Source organism: Phalaenopsis equestris, unplaced genomic scaffold, assembly GCF_001263595.1.
Source record: "Phalaenopsis equestris unplaced genomic scaffold, ASM126359v1 Scaffold210567, whole genome shotgun sequence".
Classification (NCBI taxonomy): domain Eukaryota; kingdom Viridiplantae; phylum Streptophyta; class Magnoliopsida; order Asparagales; family Orchidaceae; genus Phalaenopsis; species Phalaenopsis equestris.
In genome coordinates this window covers 45,871-62,654 of record NW_018229645.1, presented here as the reverse complement: position 1 = coordinate 62,654, position 16,784 = coordinate 45,871, and the positions used below count along the sequence as shown (strand labels likewise).

The 16,784-nt window shown below is 31.3% G+C and overlaps 1 protein-coding gene across 3 annotated transcripts; it reads right to left on the bottom strand.

Moving 5' to 3' along the window:
• Window positions 1–101: 101 nt before the first annotated feature.
• LOC110036762 lies at window positions 102–15,592 on the bottom strand. Of its 3 annotated transcripts, XR_002295261.1 has the most exons (7): window positions 14,609–15,592; window positions 12,216–12,616; window positions 1,449–1,612; window positions 625–691; window positions 473–542; window positions 250–286; window positions 102–164 (listed from the first exon to the last, which is right to left on the bottom strand). XR_002295261.1 is itself a non-coding variant. In XM_020741289.1 (5 exons), the coding sequence occupies exons 1-5, from the start codon at window positions 15,531–15,533 to the stop codon at window positions 489–491; spliced, it is 1,611 nt and encodes a 536-aa protein (XP_020596948.1). In that variant the 5' UTR covers window positions 15,534–15,592; the 3' UTR covers window positions 389–488. The 3 variants fall into 3 exon arrangements, 1 of the variants encoding a protein (XP_020596948.1); XM_020741289.1 differs by lacking the exons at window positions 102–164; window positions 250–286 and having other exon boundaries at window positions 389–542; XR_002295262.1 differs by lacking the exons at window positions 102–164; window positions 250–286 and having other exon boundaries at window positions 527–542; window positions 1,457–1,612.
• Between the last annotated feature and the right edge of the window lie 1,192 nt (window positions 15,593–16,784).

Below are 16,784 nucleotides of genomic sequence, written 5' to 3'. Positions count from 1 at the left end.
TTATCGAACGAAATTAACGAGCCGAACACGAGCTGTTCGCGAACAACGAGCCGTTTTGACAGCCCTACACCAAACAATTGTTGTCTTCATACATGGGCGTTAGGCGGGTCAGTCTTGATTTCGGGCTTTGAGTTTGTCAAAGCGGGCTCGAGCAAGGTTTAGGCCTGGTTTCTATATATAAATATATATATATATATATAGTGAATACTAGCTACTTCACATAAAAAAACATAGAGCAGAATAAACTACCTCGGGAATGCTGCAAGACTGATGGACTCCGTAGTATCTAAACTTCTAATAAAACATAATAATAACAATACTAAATAAATAAATAAATAAGAACTGATAACAGAAGCACCAAAAAAAAAAAAAAACCAATCAAATGGCAGGAGCCCTAACCTCCAAAGAGGCCATGGTAATAAACCTCATAGAAGTGTTTATTTTTTACAAAGAGAAAAAATAAAAAGCTTACATAACGTAGTTCAAGGTCATGATAGCAAGCTACTCTTAGTTATGTTTCTCCATTTGTCCTTCAGATCAACCTGTCAAAAAAAAAATATATTAAAAAAAATGATTCCAAAAAAAAACATGAGAATTCTATATATAACACTGACAAACAACTACCTCAGTTCTTTCTTCAAAAATGTTAGGGTAGTTACTCAGAATTTGTTTCCAGCTCCCTTTACCATGCCTATCATAAAAAGGAAAGCAGATCACAAAAGGAACATCTCAATACTGCAGATGAAGATTTGTAAGAGATGAACCAATAGAATCCAAACTAAAAAAAGCTAAAATAGGAAAATTTACACACAAATCTTTAAGCATTTATATATCTAACCCCAAAACTTGATATTTATATATCTAACACTATAGTATCATCATCACCTCATTAAAAGGTGTATTCCACTTTAAGAGAATGGTATTAGTGGCGTTTTTAATGGAATGTTAAAAAATTGAATGTTAATATAAATAAATATAAAATTTTGATGTTAGATATGTAAATACAAAAGAATTATGTTTCACATCCTATTTTTTGTGGGTCATTCAGCCATGAGTGTTTTATCTCCAACTACAAAGTTTTCATTTCAGAGTCCAACACATTCCGGTATACGAGTTTTAAAAAAAAAAAAAAAAAAAAAAAGGACGAGGCATGTACATAAATACCACCCAAATCGCATTTATTTACATATCTAAGACCTCAAATTTGCTTTTCACAATTATACCATGCAAATCTCTTCTATCACATAAAAATACCACTATTTTAACTTTTAAAGGCTGAAATACACCTTGCATGCATATGTTTGGAGGCATATATATAAAAATTGAAGTTTAGGTGTTAGACAAGCAAATCCATAACAATTGAGTGGTATATGTTATTCTTCCGAAAATGAATTATATGACAAGTATTTAAATTTCAGAGCGGTAATAAAGTAAAAATAAATACATACTCTCTCACCGCCTTTATCAAAGTCTCTTCCTCCAATAAAGTCCACTTCCTTATTTTTCTCCGTTTAGCATATCTTCTATCATCAATCAACTTCAAAGGCGAAACAATTTCCCTTTTTGGGCTACGCAGACGAAATCTTCCTTCCCGAGGTGGTGACTCCATCCACTATAAAAACAGGGAACTTCAAATTTAGAATATTTGTCAATAAAGTTGCAGATTAGCAACTAAAATGTTTCTTAAACAGCAATTTAGTAATTTATATTTGTCAATAGTTATCAACTTGTAATGATTAGAAGAATCAATTCAAGATAGGGGTCTTTAGTTCAAATCCGACTTAAAAAAGACAATATATAATTTATAAGGACCAAATTCATTTATTAGACAGATTAAAAATTTCAGCTCAAATTCGACTTAATGAAACCCGTACCTGACACAAAAATCATTTAAGCAGTGTTGTGTTAGTGTCAACCGACCAAGAATGTACATGATTAAAAATTTAAACACAACAATTTAAATTTTTTAAAAAATTTAATATGAAAATTTAGTGAAAAAAAAAAAGATAAATGAATTGATAAGTCGATCTTATTGAATTGACTAGAACCTGGCCCTATTTTTGAAGTCGCTACGCTGAACCTGCCTGAATCTCAAACACCTTAACGCGAACATAAAATTTTGGTGTCGGTTTCATCACGAGGTTGAGTTGGATCAAATATTGACACCCCTAACTAATAATTTATATATGAAATAAAACTCTAAAAAAAAGTTAGTATTACTTATCTATAGGTGAGTGCACATATCAAATATTGACACCCTTAAATGTAATAATTAGGTGTTCCAGAAACTGTAGAAACTGGCAGCTGCAGAATCCAATTCAAAAAATTCTCAGTTGCAAAAGGTAACGCTACATTAAGATTAATATTTAAATAACTTAGAGGGCGTCGAGCTTAATTCTCAATCGGATCAATAATTTTGGAACCACAATATAACTTTAAACTTGAGAGTGAAATGAACGAGTCAACTACATATTCGAGTTAAATTTTAATTTTGATAATTACTTTCATTCTCATCTTTCACGAATCAAATGAAACACTAATAATGAACGCACAAAAAACAAAAGAAAAAATAAAAAAGCTCAGAACCATCAATGTCACTTAGTATTGGACTAGAGGAAAAAAATCAAACAAAAGGTATAAAAAAAACAAATTTGACAGGTATCAAATTCTCTTCGTTTACATAAATGGTAATTAGTCTTTACTAGAGATACGGAGTGATGTTCTTTTTAACAGAAATGCATTTGTCGAATTTACAATCAATTTCAACATTTTGATATTATCTCATCAAAAGATAGGATTGTTAGTAATGCTAGAACTGCATATTTGGTGTAAACCTCGAGAAATAGATAGTAATGCTAGGTTAGAGGGAAATCCAATTCTTCTCCTAGAGTTTTAATCTACATCATTAAGCAAGTGAAATGACCAATAATCTTAATACTAGAATTACCTACAAAACATTGCTTACTCTCCAAGACATGAGATTTACATCAACAAAGAACAAAATAGCTTGAAGTAGACTTTAATTCTTCAATAGATCCAACATAGCAACAAAATAAGTTTCAATACATAAATATCATACTTTTACTATATTATACCTTTATTTGAAAATTTATTAATATATTTTAAAATTCTAATAGAAACATCACAATATTTCACCTTTGAGTTTTGCAGGAGTTGACTCACCATACTAACAACAAAGGTTATTTCTATTGAATATAGTAAGATAAACAAGCATGCCAACTAGACATTACTAGTTAGAAGCATAGTATTTATTAATGCTGAATAAAGCATCATAACACAAGCCACCGAGAAGCCATATCACAGGGCATGGCGGCAGCACACCAATTTAAACATGACGCAAAATATTAAAAAATTATGAATAAAAATGCCAAAAAAGGAAACTATTAAACTGAAATGCATGACATTATGATAATGAAATAGCAGAAAAAAAAAACCTTTAGTATAAATGCTCAACAGTCAAGACCTCGGCCGTTTTTAAAATTAAAAATCATACAACTTTTTTTTAAGCATAATGTTTTCATAAGATGTTAATTAATTATCCAAAGAAGTATCATCATATGTAACAAAAAAAAATCTTATTTCCATCATGAGCATCATCGTTATCTCCTAAATCATATTCTTCTTAATCACCCTCATCGTATTTCAGTTGTAATAATGTTAAGCCTAGGTGAAAATCCATTCTATTTGCACTTAGATGCTCTCGAATATTATAGTTTCTTTCATAAACACTGGCTGGTTTTATGATAATTTTCCATGTTAAAGTTTTCTTCACCAATAAAATGTTAACTATCTTCATCTAAATGATCCTTCATTTTTCCTGTTAACTACACATTATATCTACATCATTTAAAGATATGGAGTCCATAACATCACAATGGTTATATATGCAAAGTAAGCCCTATTATACTTTACATAAACTAAATTTCTAAGGCAGCATGATTCCTTTTTTACTTCTTCTGAAGTTGCAATTAAAAATTATTAAAATCAGTAAAATATAAAGTTTCATGATAATAATCAACACACGATTTCTATTTCATACTTATATATGTCCAGATATACTCAAATTACGCTCACATCTAGATGAGCCACAAGTTAGGTTAAGCACCTTAATCACAAAACTTTGTTAAATATGTAGCTCTTTGGTCATATGTAGCCGCCAATCAGTTGGAAAGTATTTAATAATTTTCAGTATTATTTTAATTTCAATACAATATTTAATACTAACTACAATCTTATTGAGATCAAATTACCTGATACTCGAGTGATTATTTATCTTATAGCTAAAGGAATTCCAAATATCATTCACCCCTAATATACAAACTTAATTGATTGCTCATGTTATCGTCTTCATCGACATCCTTAGCTAATCTTCCAGTGCATGCATATAATCCATCAACTATTTCTTTTTCTTTTGCAATATTAGGGTTAATGAAAAAATGTTCAGAATTTAAGAAATGTACAGTTGTGTGCAAAGGTCGATGAAATTGTACTTCCCATCTTCTATCAATAATTTCAAAAATCTGCTCATACTTATCACAGTTAGTAGAGCTAACAATAAGGCTTCTGTAGCCCTATCCATCGCTTCATATATATAACCCATAAGAGGCCATTTTTCTCCATCAACAAATCTAAGGACCTTCAACAAAAGACCACTAATTTTGAGCCCTTATACCACAGTGTTCCAAAAAATTGATTCAAGAAAAGTTTGTTGTCCTTGCTTAGCCGTAGCCACTCCCTTCACTATGAACCCAACATAAACTCTTCACATGTGAACATTCTTTTCAAATGTATTTACTGTTGATGAAAACATTTTTATGTTAAGAAGCCAGTAGCAAATCAAGACTTCGTAGGCTTCACAAGCAAGCTTTGATTTGTACATCTCCTCATTAAGTAGAGCAATTGAGGTATTGAATAAATGAAATTATGTATAGCTACCATATACTAAAAATGATGTTTTAATCTTTGAATTTTGAAGATGTCCTCCATTATTAAATTCAAATAATGAGCAGCACAAAAAGTTCAATATAAATGTGGATAATTATCCATAAATAATTTTCCTACAATAATATCACAAAATATTCAACAAATTATAATTGGCATGTGCCAAAAAAATTAAAACCAACAAGAAACATTCACACAAGCATTATCATTGATTACTTGAACAATACAATGTGGCCCAATGTCCTCGATAAACCTTTTTAACTATTCAAACATCTACAACACATTTTTTGAATAAGAACTATCATCAATTAACTCTATGAATGTGAGTCATGTAGAACAACAACGACAACAAGCCTTTGTCCCACTAAGTAGGGTCGGCTAAATAAACCCTTTTTTCTCTATTGTGTCCTATTGTGTGTCATATTTTTGTATAATTCTAAATTTTGATCATTGTTTAAAAAACATGCCCAAGTCTTTTTAGGTCCACCTTTACCTTTTTTAACAAATGTCAAATTCAAAACATATACTCTTCTAACAGGGTTATCAGATGGTCGACATTTAATGTGAACAAACCATTTGCGACAACTCTCGATGATCTTGTATGTTGTTGTAGCTACGCCAACTCTTTCGAGGATATATTTGTTTCGCATTGTCTCTAAGTGTAAAGCCACTCATTCACTTGAGCATTCTCATCTCAGCAACACGACTTAATTTATGCTTCACTTTTACAGGCTAACATTCTACACCATAAAGATTTGTATATCCCACCACAATCTTATAATACATTCCATTAAGTTTAAGCTATACTTTTCAATGACACAATAGGACCGACACATTCCTCCGCTTCAACCATCCAACCTGAATTCTACTAATAACATCCACATCCATATCAACATTACTTTGAACAATAGACATGAGATATCTAAAACACTCACTCATTTTAATGACTTGACCACCAATGTTTACAACCTCACCACTTGATCTAGCATTACTAAAATTACATTTCATGTCTTCAGTTTTAGAATAACTCAAACGAAGGTCTTTAGATTCTAGACCTCCATAGATCAAGTTTTTCTTGAACTCTCTCTAGTCTTATCCACAAGAAGAATACCATCAATGAAAAGCATGCACCAAGGTACATCCTCCTGTAAATGTCCAGTACGAACATTCATGACTAAAGCAATAAAAGATATGCGCTTAAAGCCGATTCCTGATGTAATCCAATTGAAATAGAAACATACTTGATCAATCCTCCTTATGCTCGAACACAAATAACAACTCCAGCATACGTTATCTTTAATAACTTGAATATAAAAAATATCAATACCTTTCTTCTCTAGAACTCTCCAAAGTACTTTTCTTAGAGACTATCATAAGCTTTTTCTAAAACAACAAAAACCATATGTAGATCCTCCTTACTCTCAACTTCACCATCAAAACTCTCTATAAATATATAGCTTTCATAGTAAACGTGACAGAAATGAATCCAAACTAGTTTTGAGAAAATTTTGAACGCTATAACCCATGTTAAATAATTCTCTCTAATAACCTTAATGTATGACACATTAACTTAAATAGAAACCAATAGTCTTTCTCCACTTTTCATACATTTTTTTAATTTTTAAATAATATTAAAAAGTTTAGTAAGCTAAGAAAATCCCACATCTCCTAAACATTTTCATACTTTTATTTAAATACTATCAGGTACTACTATTTTTCATACTTTATTTTTTAAAACCTTCTCATCTTCCATTTTACTAATGCGATTATGAAAAAAAAATTATTATTACTTATAATATTAAGATCAATAAAGTCAAATCATATTTTTACAATATTTATTGAAAAATTTATCAAAATCTCACCCACCTACCTTGAATATCTTCATCTAAGAAATATATTTTTTGATTTTCATCCTTAATACCTTTAACTTAAACAAAATTTTACTTTCCTATCTCTTTGCTTGGGAAGTTTGTATATAAAACTCTCACCCCTTTTGGTATCTACTCTAATATAAAGATCATTAAAAATATAATTATTTTTATAATAAAAAATTATTCTCTTAGACTCATTTAGGCCACCTTATATTTTTCCTAATTCTCTAAGCTATATTTTAAATCAATTTTTATAACATAAATTTTTATTTTTTTATCTTTTTTTACACATTATTATTCCACCACCAACTATTTTTATTAATAAGAGGTTTTTACTTTTAATTCTTCAGGCACAAGTACTCGTTATTTTATTTATTAGCTTCGTCATGAACATCCCAAATAGTAAAATCCTAAAGTTCGCTCATTAAAATAATTTGTTTGTAACTTTTAAGTGCATCTAACTAATTCTATGACAATATTTAGTTACATTTTTCATATTTCAATCATTTATCTTAAAACTAAAAAATAATAATCTATGTTTAGTACTTAAATTTTTACTTAGAATGACTTTACAATCTTTAAAATCTCGACAATTTACTTTTTTCAAAAGAAAATAATTAATGTGTTTTATAAAATCCATTCTTATAAGTGCTAATATGCCCATATCTTTTCTTAATTAAAATATTAGCAATAACAAAATTATAAACTAAAAAAAGAAAAAATCCAATGACTAAGCCATCATCATTAGTCACTCCAAAACCATAGACACCATGAACGCTTCTAAAATTTTCAACCACTCTACTGACTGTTCATTTAAATCTCCTCCAATAATTTTTTTTTCCTTCAAGAAGTATCATTTGTATTAATTCTTCGACGTGATTTAAAATTTTTTTCTTTTATACAACATCCAAACCTAGTTGAAGAGCATTAACACATGTAAAATTAAAAACCATAGTATCAACAACAATCTTTAAAGTTATAATTTTATCTTTAGTTCTATTAATTTTTACAACATTATCTTTCAAACTCTTATCTATAATTACACATACACCATTTTTAATAAGAGTGATACCTGAATACTAAAGCTTACGAACCTAAGCTATCAATTCACAAAAAAATTCTCCAAATTTTATTTATCATGAGATGTCCAATTATGGGTCATCAGAGAGTAACCATATTTAAGACAACCTTCATTCTAGTGTTTGCAACAGTTATTGTATGTCCTATTGTCTTCTCTGAAACATTGAACTTGCACCTCATGATAACCAGGAGATTTTATCCTATGATCAAATTACCCAAGCACTTCCACTACTTTCAGGAAGCTTTCATATTTAACGGCATTCAGGGGAATCCAAGCATCATGCATATAAAGAAAAAATACTTGGACTGCTCTTTCTCCAATCTCCTTCTGAGAAACATCCATCTCTTTCTGCATTTTACCTTCTCATAGCTTCACCACCTCGACAAGATTTAGGGTAAAAAATAAATCCAAAGCTCCCTTAATCTTTGAATCCTTAATCGTAGACGTAGTTGAATTTTGACTAACAATATTCGATTTTAATAAATATTATCTTTTTAATGGTCCAGGCTATCTATCACATAAATATTATCATCTATCATCACAGCGAAGTCATCAGCTTCATTAATATTCTAGTATGTTATTCCATTGATTTGATCTTTTAGCTCATTAAATACTCTCTAATTTCATCTTTAACATGTGGATGGTTGTTACAAGCTTTAGCATTTCAAAAAACATTTCTAAAACCCCCACTAAATGTTGTTTGGGACGAGTAATTCCTCATTTTGTTATTTTGCCACAAAAAGGCATGTCACGCAGTTGTTATCACCTTCATTCATCAATATTGCATATTTCGGTGTCGGATCATTTATTAAATGAATTGACTTAGACATTCTCTTAAGAGCTTAGCTCAAATACATCCAACTTTTAAATAAGTTTGTCTAATGACATCCGAAAATTTTATTGGGTAGATAGAAATATGTATGGCTCATAGATTTCGGGAATCACGGCACTCTGTAATCATGCCATGATCATGAAATCCATTCTCCCAAAGCATGAATTTGAATCTTTTAGCTTTGGAGGTTGATCCACAAAAATGTTAAATCTTTTCCCTTTTCTCAGAAAGGTCTTCATGATTTGAGACCACTTTAGATGGTTTCTCACATTCAAGCGGAGGAATTAAGAAGGGGCCAGCAATCCTATAGAGAAGCACATGGATTGCAATTCGAGGGTCATAAAGAAAATGATCCAAAGGTACAAGGCCTTGATTCATGTGTCTTTAAATTCTCTGCTAGCATTAGAGAGTGAATGGGACCCACAACAGCAGAGAGAGAGAGAGAGAGAGATTTAACACCAACTCTGCGTATATTATTTTCTTGTTGCTCCCTAAGTAGAACACAGTGGACACAACAAGCATCTTGATTTGAATATTGATCCAAAATAGCTCCTGATGTTCCTGCTGCAGGCTGTGAGGATACATGTAATAGATTTTTGCTGATTCCGCATAGGCTATTTTGATTGCCATTTTGCTAGCTGCACTGGTTGTACAAGGTTGCTGGAATTGCTGGCTTGGTCGAATGGGATTTACTGCGACCCTTAAGATATCAAGAAGGAAAGTTTAAAGAGAGTGAATGTGACTGTTGAAATTTGGGATTATATTTATGGGGGGCAAAGAGAATAGAAAAAAGTCGTATATATGGAGATAATGAAATTATGTTTGTATGCAAGTCAATGGTCAGAAGAAGGCATAATATGAAGACAAAAAAATTGGGTTTTATCGGGGGGATTAAGTTAGTTAAATTTGAGAAAAAGGCTAACTTAGTTAACCGAACTAAGACCAAAACACTCTTAGGTTTGAGGGCTTCAAGATGCTAAGAGGCAATTCGAAAAGTGATTTGTAGCAAAAAATAACTGAAGATGAGAAACTAGAAACATATTACAAAATTATTAATGATAAAAGAAAAAAAGAACATACAATTCGGGAGTAAAAATTTGAAGTGCTCAATTATACAATTAATCACATCAAAATTAAATAAAGTTTTTAACTGAAGTAAGATTTTTTTTTTTTTTTTTTTGTAAAATACTTGTCCAATTTCATAATAAATTTGCATTATTTGATTAGGAAACAAATCAAAACAATAAGAAAAGAAAAAAATAAAAAATTGAAAAAAAAAGAAATTGTAAAATTGTAAGGCAGCTTCGTAATCCAAGGAATAAGACTTCCTATAAAATCAAATGATGAAGAATAAAATGGAAGCAAGACTGTCATGGTTGAACTCAAGGAATAAGAGGGAGAAAGAATAGGAACCTCAAAGATGTAGAAGGTTAAAACATAAGAGAAGCTCACTGTACATACTAAGATTTCTTTTCTATCCCAGCAAAGAGTGAAAAGAAATTCCAGCGAGAAGAGGACAATCAAAAAAGTTTTTTTAATTATTATTTTTTGTATAACTAATTTTATTTGTCATTGACGACCAAAGATGTTAAGAAACTCAAATATTCACTCATTTATAATAAAAATGAACTCATGTATCTACATTTTTTAACATATTTACGTACAACTCACACAATTCTCATGAAGTTTCATATCTAACACCAAAATTTTGATTTTAACATTTATAAATATCAAATCTTTCATATCACATCAAACATAATAAGATCACTACCTTCTAAAAAAATGAAATACACCTTTTCATGCATAGGTAAAGTGGTATAAATATAAATATTTAATTTTACGATTTAAGTATGTAAATATATAAGAATAGTTTAGACTGTATGTAAATCTTCCTAGTTAAAAGTATATAGAGAAAAAAAAATTTACAGTTAGAATCTTACACATTTTGAAATGACACAACAAACCTTATACAATTAGGAGTTTTTTTTTAAATTAACATGACACTTATAGACTTTCATATAAACATAAATTTCATTATAAAATGTAAACATACAAATTATAAAATGACAATGAAAATATAGTATAACATAACATGAGAATCTACACTAGCATTGTCATGTTTGAACATTCTTGTTTTGCACAACTTGATCAAATTTGGGTCATTTAGACCAAACGGTACACCATCTCAGGGTCTGTTTGGGGTAGCTGCAGTTTACTGAATAATCTGCTGATAAGCTAGGTGCGTCGGCTATTAGAAATTTTTATTTTTGTGGAAAAGTCAGACCGCACCCGGAAAGCTGCTATCGCACCTAAATAGGTGCGTTGTGAAAACGCAGGTTTCAGCGATTTGAAAACACAAGCTACCAAAACGCAGTTTATCCAAATAGGTCTGGTGTGTTTTCAAAATGCCACCGCACAAAATAAACTGCCCCAAACGAGCCGTTAGTCCACCCATATAGCTTGGCTATGTGATTAGCCAAAAAGTCGAATGTTTAGACCAATTTCAATGTCGAGAGAGTGATGGATAGAATTCCAACTTAGCAAAACGATTATAATTTATCTTTCTTTGCCAAGAGTTTGGGAGGGAGGGAGAGAGAGAGAGAGAGAGAAAGAGGGGGTTGGGGGTTGTAAGATGGTAGCTTCTTCAACTCAAAAAGTGAAAGGAAAAAGGGAGGAAAAGAGAGAGTCAAGTTTCATAGTTTTATTTTTGATCATCATCAATAAAAATACTAATCCAATACTTATAAAAATATTTATACATACTATGGGCTCCTAAATCAAATCTAAAAGTGTGTGACTAATGAAGAAAAACTTGAAGCATCTTTGTCACATGAAATAAAAATAAAACATAAAATAAGCATGTGTATAAGTATCATAACATAAAATAAAATAAACAAGATTACATAACACAAACATATAATACTAAATGACAATCTCATCAAAGAAAAATGGAAAATAATGGTTCTGAGAATCCCGCATCAAAGACCTCTAAAACATAAAGAAAAATCATCTAAGAAGTATAGAATATTTATAACTTAAATGTTGTTAGCTTTCTATGAAATATACTTTCAGAGGTACAAATTTAAAAAATTTCAATTTTACAGGCAGTTGCTAATTACCAAGTAATTTACATAATTGAAAGCGTTTCTAACAAAATTAAAAATAATTAAAAAAAAAACTAAACCCTAAAGTTGATTTTTATCAAGATTATTTACCATAACAAACTTTTAAAACACATTTCATTTGTCTATCAGTTGCTAACATTAGGGACGAAAGATTCTGTCTTTCAAAAAGCAGTTAAGTGGCAATCATGAACGTTGGATTAAATAAAATCTACTGCATAAACAGGATCGTAATCTCCATGACAAACAAAGAAGTGTTATTGTTATTAAAAAAAGGGGGATTCCCTATAGAATTCATTAAGTATAACAGAGTTACGGAACACAAATTTTATAAGACAAGAACAAACCTCTACTGTATGGGCAGTTGGGTTCTTCTCCATAAGACTAATTCTTGGAAAGGAAGCAAAATTGTTATTGTTTTGCGTGTGGTTTTTCTCATCAGCAGTAGCACAATAAACTTTCTCAGAAGCCATCAGTCGGCGTAGATCCTGCCCATTTTGATGTTCTTCTTTTTCCGTCAAGCTTGAAGGTTTCAAACACTTACTACTATTAGTACCTATCGTAGACATAGAAGCCACTTCATCCGTTATGTTCTGAACATCATTTACTCTTGTCTCCTCACCACATGCTTCTTCTGAATTCACCGCCTGTAATTCAGTAGCCTTATTTGCTGCATCAAGCAGCGTGTTCTGCAACATTCTTCGAAGATCAAGGTAACTTTCTTTCAAGGCCTGCTCATCATCGACGTCTGACCGAACCAAAATGGCAAATTCTTAGGGTAAACATCAATCCATAGTGCCAACAAATATATGGGCAAAAAAAAAAAAATGCAAAACAACATCATGTATTTTGCTAACTTTCAGAATTATGATGGGCATAGTGCAAAAGTTTTCCGCAATTTATGTGAAAGAGTAGGTGCAAATAAACCAAACACCATAATAATCAATCAAGTATACATCGGGAAATATGGAGTGTATAAAAAAAAGTTGGAGTCACTACCAATATGTATAATGGAACACTTATTAGTGCTATAAATAATTGTAGACCGGCTTTCCCAATCGAAGGAAAATTACGTTAAAGATCAACATTAATTGTCTTTTTCTTATTCATTACGGGCATGCTAACAAAAGATAACAGTGAGGTAATTTAGCATGTGTTTTTTGCATAAAAAAAATTTAATTTATGAAGCATTAATTTAGACAAGAGGAAAGTTATTACTTCAAAAAAACTATTTAGAAGATGAGATGCAATGTTTATAAATAAAAATAAATATACAAAGGTATTAGGTAGCTTGAATTTATTCTATAGAATCAATATAAGAATGGGGATATAACTCCTAAGGCTAGAGTTGGGTGGTTAAGATAAAGTGTCATAGGAATATTATGCAATAAAGAGAATATCATGGAGATTTCAAGATACAACAATAACAACAACAGCAAGAACAACAATAACAAGCCTTTATCCCACTAAGTGGGTTTGGCTACATGAATCATTTCTCCATTGCGTTCTATAGAGTGTCATATTTTCATTTAATTCTAATACATTTAGATCATTTTTTATACAATATGCCAAAGTCTTTCTAGGCCTACCTCTGCCTTTCTTAACATAAGTCGGGATCAAGAACGTCTAATCTCCTAACCAGAACATCAGAGGATCGACTTTTAATGGAGATTTCAAGATTTTTTATATAAAATTGCAATTACTTGCCTATGTTATGGCATGTCAACATTAAGCATTAAATAAAGCATTGATAGCAAAGTTGAGAGTGACATTACTGGAAATGTTAAGAGGGATGTGTGGTTGAACAAGGAGGCATAGATTGAGAAATACTTATGCAAATAAGACAATGAGAATGCATCAACTGAAGATAAGATACTATAAAATAGACTTAAGTAGCCATACAAAAAGACAAGTAAATAAAATTAATATCAAAGGCTTAGAAGGAAAGAGAAGTAGACCAAAGATAATACAAATAAAAATTGTCCACGAAAATTCATCTGCAATAGGCTTGACATCATGCAATATAGAACTTGAATAGAGAATGAGAATTATTAAAGTTAATGCCAAAATAAAGCTAATAAAAAGGATGATATCATGCTCAAATGACTATTGGTTCATAATCAACACTAATTTATTAAAAAATAACAGCACAAAAGGGCATCAAACAAAAGGATGATACCATTTACTAGCTACATTAGTTGAGAGTAGGCACTGAAGTATTCCACAAATCATGGAATGTGATAAAAGAGAATTTTCATTTTAGCGAGCAAAATACATTGTTTCGGTGAGGCTTTATCTTAGGGATGGTCTGTTTTGCCTCCATGCTTGTAAATGATTGGGACTCAACACTAGAAATCAGGCATTTGAGTGGTCAAAAATAAACTTTGATGTTTGAAAAAAACCTTTATAAAGTTAAAAAGTGAGTTTCAATTATTAAGGCTAGAAATTTGACTTCAAATTTATTTCTTTTTGATAATAATAATACTAGTAATAATACATAAAATTAATAGAATGACAGGTTAAAGTTTTCTTTTACTTGAGATAACAAACAAGATAGAGAAGACTGTAAAGGGATTTGTAAAACAAAATTCACTAGTAAGCAAGCAAATGATAAAACAAAGTTAGGAAGAAATGATTTCTTGAAAGATAAACTCACTTAATGTTCGAGTAATTCAAAACAATGAAAATGGATCAGATTAACCCTACGGTAATAAAACTAAAGCAAAAAGAACCAACTTGCCAGCATTCAGCAGCTGAGAAGAACGCTTGCTGATTTCCAAGCCTCTGTCCTGGTCCAACTGACCATTAGACTCAGAATCAGAAGCGATGATAGGTTCAGCAATTCCATTTTGTGCTTTCATACCCTCTTCAGTTACAAGACGTTCCAACTTAGTATTCGGAACACAACCAAACGTCTGATTCCTCAAACCTGACGGTCCTTTTCTGGGCTTCATTCTCTCTCCCGGAATTCTCAAAGCTCCATCAATCTCATCTGCAGCCACCTCAGGAAACAAAGGCTTCATGTCCCACACCTCCTCAAGATAATCCCGAACCAGATCTAGCGTCTCCTCCAAATCAATATTAGCTACCAAAGGCCGAAGCTTTGGATCCTTCACAACCTCCCAAAAAATATCCCTCACTTCCCGAAGCTCCTCAGAAATCAATGCAGCCGCCGCTGACTTCTCAACGTCGCAGATGCGCAGCACCCATATCCGATGGAAGGAATCAAGGAAATCATCCACGTTCTGATGAAGGGCGGTAGCGGTGCACGACGATGCAACGGCACAGTAAGCGGCCTTCATGACCTCAGAAGGGGGGCAATGGCTATTCTTGCGGTCGAGCTCCTCAATGAGCTCGAGGATTCTTAGGGTTTCCTCAGAGACAGAGCGGAGCACTAACTCTGAGGCAAGCCGCCTCAAAAGTGTATCCTTTTTGAGGCTGAATGAAATAGGATTGGGAAGGGGAAGGGCGAGGAAGGCCGCATTTACGACATATTCGGGAATCATTCTCTGCCTCACGAAGAAATGTAGGATCGAAGAAGCAGTGTCGTTTTCCAGCGTCTGGAGGTAGCGAACGTCGAAGCAGTTGGCTCCACCGGTGATGTTGGCCGCGAAGCGGGGTGAGGGTTGTGAGTTTTGGGGTTCGGGAACGGGAAAATTAGCCATATTGTCAGGGAAGATGAGCAGTGGGGCTTCTTGCACTGCAAATAAAAATGGGTGTTTTTTATTTTTTTACGGGCACTCACATATTCATGTTCTTTAAAATAAAAAAAGATTATGCGCATATAAAATATCTTTTATATATTAAAAAAATAGAGATAATTAAGATCAATTCACTGAGAATTTGATAAAAATAAAAATATGGGATATTATTTTATGATGATTTGTGATATTTGAGTGAATATTTGAAAAATGGATAAAAAGGGTTTGCAAATAGTAATGTTCCAGGTGCTATATGTTTTTGCCCCCAAAAAAGTAGTTGTAAAAATTTTAGACCTCTAAACTAAATACAAAATCTACAAAATTTAAAGGAAAGAAGAATTCCAATAAAAAGAGATAAGAAAACAATTGCTCTCATGATAGGTGACTCCATCCAAAGTTACAAATGATAATAGTATATGACGTAGAAAAGACACGTGTTTGAAGTACCTCTTCATAACTGAGAGAAGGAAAAATATCCAAAAAACACTTAACTCTTAGTTAGGGGGTGTAAACGAGCTGAGCTTAAACAAGCTAAGGCTTAATAGTATTCAGCTCGTTTTAAAATAACAGTGTTCATGTTCCGCTCGTGTTTGAATCAACTAGTGAACATTCTGTTCTTGTTCAATTCAGTTGATTTTTGGTTGTTCGTATTTGACTCATTTTAGAATTTTCAGAAAAAAAATTATTTTGAAATTTTATTTTGAAATTATTTAAAAAGTGAAAATTTTTCCTAAAAAAATTTGCTTAAAACATTTTTTTGAATCAAGAAATTTATTTTCTTTAAACATTTAAGATAAATAATAGATTTACATCTCCAAGTATGTATTAAGTTTTTTCGAGGATAAATTGTGTACTAATGTTTTGAAATAATAAAAAAAAGATGACAAATTAACAATTACAAAAGAACAGGTATTACATAAAAAAATGCATTATTTCATTACGATGATCACAATAAAATAAATTATAGTAGGAAAAATATTATGTAATTTTAAGTAAAAAAAGTACAATAGAACAAGTAATGATAACTTACCAATTTATTGTACCTTTACACTACATTATACATATTTACATCTTTAAAATAAAAAAAAATGAAAAAAAATTAGGAAAATGATTCTCTTCTTGTATAATCTACAATTTGATGAGCCAATAAATTTATGCACAATATGTTTGTAAATTTGTACAACCTAAACATTTTATGAAAATGAAAAAAAAAAT

Bases quoted from the DNA above. Each gene is read 5' to 3' on its own strand.
- LOC110036762 (XM_020741289.1), bottom strand. From the start codon at position 15,533: ATGGCTAATTTTCCCGTTCCCGAACCCCAAAACTCACAACCCTCACCC. The intron at 12,617-14,608 runs GCAAGTTGGTTC...TGGTTCGGTCAG, and splicing joins TTCTCAGCTGCTGAATGCTG to ACGTCGATGATGAGCAGGCC. The intron at 543-624 runs GTAGTTGTTTGT...TTTTTTTGACAG, and splicing joins TTTTTGAAGAAAGAACTGAG to GTTGATCTGAAGGACAAATG.